General features: G+C 28.1%; 2 protein-coding genes across 3 annotated transcripts in view; both read right to left on the bottom strand.

The window, feature by feature from the left end:
- Positions 1–3,026: 3,026 nt before the first annotated feature.
- On the bottom strand, positions 3,027–6,362 carry LOC108749188 (major royal jelly protein 1-like). 2 transcript variants are annotated; one of them, XM_018487735.1, is made up of 7 exons: positions 6,115–6,362; positions 5,683–5,849; positions 5,380–5,592; positions 5,131–5,299; positions 4,635–4,873; positions 4,226–4,494; positions 3,027–3,075 (listed from the first exon to the last, which is right to left on the bottom strand). In XM_018487735.1, coding segments are annotated over exons 1-7 (1,251 nt in total). In that variant the 5' UTR covers positions 6,308–6,362; the 3' UTR covers positions 3,027–3,074. The 2 variants fall into 2 exon arrangements, with proteins under 2 accessions (XP_018343237.1, XP_018343236.1); XM_018487734.1 differs by lacking the exon at positions 3,027–3,075 and having other exon boundaries at positions 4,142–4,494.
- A 1,697-nt stretch (positions 6,363–8,059) lies between these two features.
- LOC108749145 (major royal jelly protein 1-like) overlaps positions 8,060–9,116 on the bottom strand; it is a 2,894-nt gene continuing 1,837 nt past the window's right edge. Inside the window, exons 4-6 of the mRNA XM_018487678.1 lie at positions 8,985–9,116; positions 8,484–8,719; positions 8,060–8,326 (exon numbers count right to left, since the gene is read on the bottom strand). The exon at positions 8,985–9,116 is cut by the window's right edge and continues 28 nt beyond it. Coding sequence (XP_018343180.1) covers positions 8,060–8,326; positions 8,484–8,719; positions 8,985–9,116 — 635 coding nt within the window. The remainder of the gene's footprint in view (positions 8,327–8,483; positions 8,720–8,984) is intronic.

Below are 9,116 nucleotides of genomic sequence, written 5' to 3'. Positions count from 1 at the left end.
TATATATATATATATATAACATTTACACGTACAAACTTTATCGATTATGTTAAATTTTTTATTATACCAACGGCATATTTTATTGGAAAAAGAACTACTTGGTTTTTTGTTCAATTATAGTAATGAGTAATAATGAAAAACATTTTTACCAATATTTTGGCCAATGTCGACTATAAATTTATTATTTTTTTTTTAAGCAAAAATTATATATTTTAGATTAAATCCTTTAATATTAATGAATAAAAGTATGTTGAATCAAATCACAGACCATGTAGTTTTTAAAGTTAAAAAAAATATTTTGTATAAATTATTATATTAATGGAAGCATTTCAAAAATAGACTTTCCTTATATTAATGTTGGTTATTAATAATTAATGCATGGTTATTAATGATGATTACATAATAAACTCTCAAAATTCATTTCCAAGCGAGTGAACGCGACGGCGATCATGCTGATTGCAACAATGGCAACCAAGAATGACGTATTAAACGGCCAAGGGAAATAGGAGAATAGAGCATAAATTTACTGGCGAAACATGTCGGACACGGGATGCAATACTTGTTTGTTGCGTCGTATGCGGATCGGATATAGTGTTGCGTTTGCTCGTACGTTCGTTTTCCAGAACGATCAATTGGTTGCAATTGAAACGCGATATTTGTTCTCTAATTGGACTGACATTTTTTATTCTTGCTGCTGATATTTTTACCGTGTCAGACAAACGTCAAAACGGAGAGAAATTGTCTTAGGCGTAATTTTGCATAGAAGAAGAAATACATCTTCAAAGTAATGTAAAGATTTTTAACGAGAAAAAATGTTTATCCAGAAAAGATTGTAAAACTACACCGAATTATTTGTTTATTTGTTTAATATCACAAAGTTTTTTTTTTGTTAAATTACTGTATGATTTTATATTTTATTATAATTGTATCATGACAAAATCAATATTTGTGATAACATCATCAAACGACCATACATATTAGATGAGATCTCAACGGGCACATGGAACATTATATCTATGATTTGTCACCCTCTCGCACATAAAACTTCGGAAGACAGCGCTTCCGAAGCAAGTACGTTCTGACTGCCACAGACGAAAATATTTTATATGTCGCGATAAGGTAATGACCCTCTTTCGGGGTTTTTCAACCAAGACTAACGAAGTTTTCCGACAGTCCGGAAAATCGAGTGCCCGAACTGCTTTTCTTCGTCTTTCATCGACCTGAATTCGCGTCGTCGCGGATTGAAACTCAGAAAGAAACAGCGCAGACCTGCGAAGACTACAAAACTTGCTCGGTTGAACGTCTCCAGGATTAATGATTTTCCCATGCACTTCGATTGGTTTCGTCATTTCGTTTCAACGGTAACAAAATACTTGCTTTGCTTTCGATTTCGTTTTGCCGTATTGGTAAAATGCTTTCACGTCCCTGCATTTTGAATTACGAAAACTCACAGTTAGATCTCTCTCTTTTAGTTTTTCTCTAGCCAATTTTCGTTGTGGTTGAAGGAATCAACATTAGGAAGGACCATTTATTTGATTTATTTCGAATGGCCGTATTTTCGCTGCTCACTTATATTTATTAAAGTGTATATTTATTAAACTGTATATTTATTAAAGTTATATAACATTATATAATTGTTTGAGAATAAACGCACATTGAAATTAATTACTTTAATTTACATTCATTACTTTTGCTGCTAAAAGCAACGCAAATATAATCATCAATAATTAAACTAAAACTTTTCAATTTTATTATTTTTTGAATCAACAGAATTTTAATATTTTTTTATACTATCTGTATACTGATTAAGTTTTATAAAAAAGAATTTCTAATTAGATATAAAAGCCTTAGATATAAAATATTTATGGACAAACAAAATTCTGGTAATATTATAATACGATTAATATATCGTTTGACGAATTTTTGTTTGCCAATTTTTTCTCATGACTTTTTGGAACGCTCCTGTATAAAAATAAATCACCCACACATGATTATATATGTATATTAAATTTTTATTACATTATTAACGATCATGGACGATTTTGCACAAACATATTGAAAATTTATGTTTATATTCGGAAAAATTATTATAGTCTTTTAATTAATCAGAACGTCACGATATGAAAAACTGATATAGGTATCTGCAGCATGCGATTCTTTAAATTAGATCATATTTCGGCTTATATCCTCGGACAGTCCCGAATTCGTCATGCGTTTCCGTGAGTGTGCGTGTTTTCCGGTTGAAGATTTTTTGATTAATTATTCGAGAAGATCGCGTGGGAAACGTGGTCTGTTATCTAAATTATCCCTTCTCTGACGAACCACTTGCAAACGACGTGAACTGTAGCGGTCAGAGCAGGAAAGCACGAATGATTTCCGTTCCTACTGTAGAAACCGCGCTATTGTTTCACTAAGTTGTCAGAAACTCTCCCACTACTCTAACAATTTCGTTCGCTCTTTCTTCCCTCCTCAAAACGTATTTTTGGCAGAAGAATTCCGAATCCTGAAACACGGATGAGTTTATCGAGTGAGGCCACAAAGTGTTGCGAGCTTTTAACTTTCGAAAATAGGATTTAGTTCTCTCCCTTCCTCTCTCTTTCTCTCTTTGGTAAACGAACAATCTGATACTGATATAATCTGTTTAGAAACTTATCTTTAACTGCAGGATTCTTGGTCAATATAGAGTCGATTCTTCTTCAAAGTATCGGGAAAATAATATTTTATCAAGTGATTAAAGAGAGCACATTATTTTTTAAATTAATATTATATATTCATTCTATATATAATATATCTAATATAAAAATTAAATATTATTAATAATATTTTTTGACAATATTTTTATTATATTTTTATGTATAAATATCTTAATTTGACACATCAAAGTTAGTATGTAAATATCATTTACTCGAAATGACGAGGACTAATTTTCGAGTATAAGTGGTAATTTAGCGAATGGCAGACATGTTACGTGATCTACGCAGAGTGCATACACACTTGGAGGATTTACAGCGTAGCAACATACGAATCTGGATTTATGTCAACGGCGGCAGCATGACTCGACGTTGCGTCGTGTATCTATGCAAACAGCAAAGTCCGCTCGTATGGCTTATTCGATTCCATTAAGTACAGCAGAAATGTTGAATGTACGAAATGTTCGGTATCAACTTAGAAGTAATATCACGTTTCTATTCGCAACAATTCTTATTTATTATTAGTATTAAGGCCAGTTAAATTTTATATGGAGCTATGAAATATAAGACGATAAGCGTAGACTAACTATTATAACACTTTTAATCGCAAGATTTTTGTTATAATATTTATTTAATTGATTTTAAACGAAATAATTTATATGTTTGAATATATCTCCCTGTAACTTTTTATTTATTATTTATTCCTTTATTAAGGATTCTAATATAATGTACAAGTATTTTATATCGAAAAATGATTTATATTTAAAAAAATTGATAAGGACTAAAATGAAGAAAAATAAAAAGTAAAGTATGTATCAAGGAATACGACAGTCTTTTAAATGTATAAAAAGTTTGTGATTATATTATTATCATTGTCTATTATCCACATAGACCACATTATTATGTTATGTTATTAATTAAAATATTTTAGGATTAATAAAACAAAAAATTTTTTTACGTTTCGATGCAAACTTTCTATTACGATTTACCTGATTGATAAGCTTGATTTTCTAAAATCTAGATATATATTTGATATTGGCAATTTATATGTTTATTTATATACATACGTAAAAAAACATATAAAGTATATAAAAGATATTTATGCTTTTAAATAACATATAGCCGTTAAAAAGGTATAAAATTGAAAAGAAAATAATCTTAAATATATTAATTGTTATAAGCGATATGAAATTATTGTAATATTAAACAATTTACAATCCTTTTAATTTATATGAGAATTTTATATATCATCAATTATATGTAATCAAAGTAAAGAGTAAAAATTGTTGACGTGTCCGGATTATAGTAAAATATGTATTTTTACAAACTTTTTTAAATTGTTATTCTCATTGCATACAAATTGGAATTTGTTCTTATGTTCTTGGAACATGTTTTTTATATTTTTTTTTAAGAAACATTTCTTTAAAATATTTTTTTATGTTTATCGTATTTATTATATGTGTCAGTTATTAAGTTTATCATCACGTTTATCATATTATCAACGTTTAGTAAAGTTATACCAAAATCTATCATACCAAGGTTTACCATGCCAAGGTCTATTATGCCAAGGCATATGGTGTTCAGGTTTACTATGATCTTCGCTGCATGAAGCAAAACAATTTGTCTCGTCTCGTATTGCTTCTATATTCATGGCGAGAATGCGGAAGTTTGTTTCATTTAGATTTAATGTATTAGTAATAACTCGCTGAATTCTGTTCGTTAAAATTATCAGACTTTTTCCATCATTTGCAACTTTCATTCCACTTGCAAATTGCAATAAGTCAGAATTTTGCGCAATGACCTCCTAAAAATTAATATTTGATTTTACAAGAATTAAAATTATATTAATAATTGCTTTCAAGAAATGAAATAATGTTAGTAGAATATAAATATTTGAAATAATTTGTTACCGAATAATATATGAAAAGAAAATGTGTTTCTTACTGTGTTGGTAGAATGAAATTCTTTTCCAGTATCTTGGCATAAAATGGATGTTTCCGGAATATTGCTAAAAAATATTGCGCATTGCTCGGATGCTATCGGTCCTGTTTGGCTAGATAATGTACCCGCTAATTGAGTTAGTTTATCAACTTCATTTTGGCTTAGTTCTAAACATTCTTGATGAAGATTACACAGATCCATTTTATATATTTCCTTTCCCGCTAAAGGAGCATAGTACAACTCTAAAACATTTGCAATGGAAATATTAATAATCGCAAAGGCTTAACAGTATGACATTACTTACTGGCAAAGTTTTTATTTTCTTACCTTAGTTAAGCGTAAATATGTATAAGCAGATAAGAAAGTAAAAACAAATGGAAATAATACGACAAATATCAACTTAAAGATGGATTAAAATTTTTTTAGATATCATATACGAATGTAATGAGTTTATATAATAATCGAAATAATGTTTTTTATGTCAAAAATAAGTACTTACGTTTATAAATAATTGTTAAGCCGAGAATCCCGTCTTCCAAATAAAAACTTTGGTTTTCTATCGTAAAATTGGCATCAGTCGGTTTCATGTAATTAGATTCGATTCTGCAGAAACCAAAATTGTCATTGTAAATAGCCAAACCGTAACCTTCTATGTCAGCCATAAATACCTGTAAACGTATTTCTATATTAATTTATTATATAATTAATATAATAATTGCGTTTTGAATTAAGTCACATTATTACTAACGGTCGCATCATTTATATGTTTGCAATCTCGAACATAAGCAAGTGGTGTTACGAGTAATCCAGTGCCATTTTTGTTGTTAGCGATGTGAGGTGGAATGCGAATACGTTTAACGAGCATATTATTTTCTAAATCGAAGATCAATAGTTGCGGAGGACAAACGGCGTCTTCTCCGACTTTGCCACAATCCAGAACGAAAATGTGATTACATTTAATCTAATGCAAAATGTAGATGTGCATAATATGTAGTAATATTAATTATATTTATAATAGTTATATGTTGCTTTAAAAAATATTAATGCTCACGGACACTCGATATACACTTATAATGCCATTGCAATCATTTTTATTATACCATGACCAACTTGGATATGGATCCAAAAGTGGACCTCCCGGTCCTGTTTCGGAAGATACTGTCATCAGACTAGCTGGTACTCCCTGTTCTCTTACCGAAGTGACAAATATTCTACCATCTACAAAAATTGCATGCTATTCAGTATGTTTTATTGTAAATATATTATATTTTTATATTGTAACAGTACTATTTTTATTATTTTACTTATTTTATTATCAATATATTGAATATAATGTTGATCATGACGTTCATATTAAATACTATGTTCATAAATTATGTTTACTAGAAAAAGTATTTATGTTTTAATAAAAAAGAAATATAATTATATTTGATGTAAAATTACATCAAATTTAGTTAGCTTACTTTGAATAGTATTAGCTTACCTCGAGCCTTGTCCACGTCATATAAAACGCATGAATTAGGATTATAGTTGCCAGAATTTATCGCATCCTCCCTTTGTTTCTCACTTTCCCAAAGAAAATCAATATATTTCCAATCGTACTTAGTTTTTAGATAAACACCAAAGCTTATAGTTACGGTTGTCAGAATTGATATGACAAATAAAGGTTGCTTCATTTTTAGCGAATAATTATTATAGCTACTATAAACATACAGTTGTTATAAATAGAAAAATAACATAACTAAGCTTTATCAATAGATACGTATTTCGCAAATACAAATCTATTAATGGTAGGTCGCACGATGTTAGTTGATATTTATGGAAAGTTTACAACTTAATATATATGAAAATACTTTACAAGAAATTCTCACTATCACCAGCACTAAACAATGCGACCTCGCTTAAAGTCGTGACATGTTATTCATGATACTTTGTACAGGTGCATATAATATGCAAAATGTTTTTTATCAATGGGATCTTCCAGTTCAACACTTATATTTATAATTGTTAGAATTAATACAATAAGTAATAGATATGTCATTTTTAGTATAACATGGTAGAGTATTCATTACTATGATGGTCACTGATATTTGTAATAAAATGACTGAGTTTCAGCAATAGACTTTATCACGTATATCGCAAGAGTGAATGTAGTAATAAACAGCTTGTGCAATGTTAGACAATATTCATGGCAGATTTATATAAAAGCTATTATAAGTTTGTAAGTTTATATAGAACGCGGCAGTACTTATTTATAATATTTTTAGTAGAATAATATTTTTAGTAGTTCTTTATACAATACAAAATACAATTGATAGTTAAAAATTGCAATATTTGAAGTCATGTGAGCTAGCATTATTGATAATAATAATGCTATAATAATAATTGTATGTATAGTGAGTGCAAAAAGTATTTGCACAGAGAAAATATTTAAAAAAACTTTATTTTAAAAATTATCATCCAGCGAAAAATGATTCATTGAATTGATATCGAATTGATATGATGATTTCAACCAATTTGACATCGATGTCTAATTGGCGGTTAGTTCTTGTTGAATAATTTATTCATAAAGAATAAAATAGCATGTTTCTCAAAGTTATATGTACCAAAAAAATGTGTACTTATAAGAAATATATCATCTTAAAAATAAGCGAAAATAAAAAAATCATATTGTTTGAATGGCCAAAAAGTATTCGTATAATCGAGAAATTTATTTTAGCTTCTAAAAAATCAGGAATATGCGCATAGCTCGTTTGTTTTTGTTACTACAGAATATATTTATTTTATATAATTGCTAATTAACTAATGTTAATTTTCTACAAATAAGTTTTTTTTTTTTTAAATGTCTTTGTATGAATACTTTTTGCATTCACTGTATATCTAACGCACGACCGTTACCTTATCAATGAGTCCTTGGAGTATGGAGGATGTCGTGTTTGTTATATAAGAAATACACAGTGAACATAAAAATATTGTCAGGTAAAGGTAATATCATTAAACTGTTCAATCTTTATTTATAATTTTTTACTATTTATGTAACAAATAATACAAATTGCAATTTTATTAATTTCATCTAAATTTTAAATTCCGTTTAAATTTTAATTTTATCTAAATGTTTCTTATCTCAATTATTTAAAACATTCAAACGTATTTTGTAACAATTTTTGCAACAATATTTTTTAATTCCATTATTTTATTATATTTTACTTTGTTATAGATGTATAATGAGCAGAATGTTATTTTATCAATGGAATTTTAAGAATGAAAAATACCGTATTTCTTATACAATTAATATATTTTTTCTTTTTATTTTTTTCGCGTAACTAATTGTACATTATTCTTTTTTTATATGTATGCATCTTAAATAAAAGTTCTTTTAAGATTAGTTTATTTTTTCTAATAAAAATATTATGTCACACATACAAATTCTAAGAGGACAAGGTATTATGTTCAGGTTTATGGCCGTGGTAATTAGAATCAAAACATTTTGTCTTTTTTATTTTTATGATATCCAACTCGAGAATGCGGAAGTTTGTCTCGTTCAGGTTTAAATTGTTATTAAAGACACGCTGAAGTCTGTTTGTTGCGATTAGTAGTTTTCCTTCCTTATGCTTTCTAACTTTCCTTTCTTTATGTCTTATAACTTTTAGTCCACCCGGAAATTGCAATTTTTTGGAATTTTGTGCAATGATCACCTAAAAATATTTCATTTTATAATAATTAAAATTGTATCAATATAGTTGTTATCATTAGACGTAATCATGTTAATAGAATACGAGTACAGTATTTACAATAATTTATTACGAAGTATATATAATAACTAGAAAATAATTATTTTTAAATATCTCTTACACTGTTGGAAGGATCGAATTTCTTAGTAGTGTCCGCACAAAGAATGGACGTTTCCGGGATGTTACTAAAAAATATTACATTATCCTGGGATGCCATTGGTCCCGTTTGGCCAGATAATATACCCACTATTTTAGTTAATCTATTAGCCTCACTATTGTTTAGTTTTGAACATTTTCTTAGAGTATGCTTATTCATCTTCAATATCCTATTTCCTGCTAAAGGAGCATAAAACAAATCTAAAACATTTACAACGGACATATTAATAATTACAACGATTAGCGAATGCTATCGATTATTTACAGAAAAGCTTTCTATATAAATTACATTTTTATTCATTATAAGACGTGAATATGCATAATTATTAACAATGAAAAATAAAATAAAAGTATTTTGATGTAAATACTGTCAAAACTGGACTTAAGTTCCGTAACATTTACTCATGTAATATAATAAATTTACATAACAATTAAAATAATTTGTTTTAAAAACTTGAGTACTTGCTTTCACGAATGGTTGCTAAACCAACAATACTGTCTTCCAAATAAAAACTTTCGTTTTCTATGGTAAAATTGGGATGAGTTGGTTTCATGAAATTAGATTCAATTCTACAGAAGCCTGAGTATTTATTGTATA

This window comes from Trachymyrmex septentrionalis, unplaced genomic scaffold (genome assembly GCF_001594115.1).
Source record: "Trachymyrmex septentrionalis isolate Tsep2-gDNA-1 unplaced genomic scaffold, Tsep1.0 scaffold27, whole genome shotgun sequence".
In the NCBI taxonomy this organism is placed as follows: domain Eukaryota; kingdom Metazoa; phylum Arthropoda; class Insecta; order Hymenoptera; family Formicidae; genus Trachymyrmex; species Trachymyrmex septentrionalis.
This window is presented reverse-complemented; position numbering and strand designations above follow the sequence as displayed.

Coding starts and splice junctions, on each gene's coding strand:
- LOC108749188 (XM_018487734.1), bottom strand. CDS start 6,307: ATGAAGCAACCTTTATTTGTCATATCAATTCTGACAACCGTAACTATA. Junction 5,300..5,379: donor AACATATAAATGATGCGACC/GTTAGTAATAAT, acceptor ATACGTTTACAG/GTATTTATGGCTGACATAGA. Junction 4,874..5,130: donor CTTAACAATTATTTATAAAC/GTAAGTACTTAT, acceptor CAAATGTTTTAG/AGTTGTACTATGCTCCTTTA.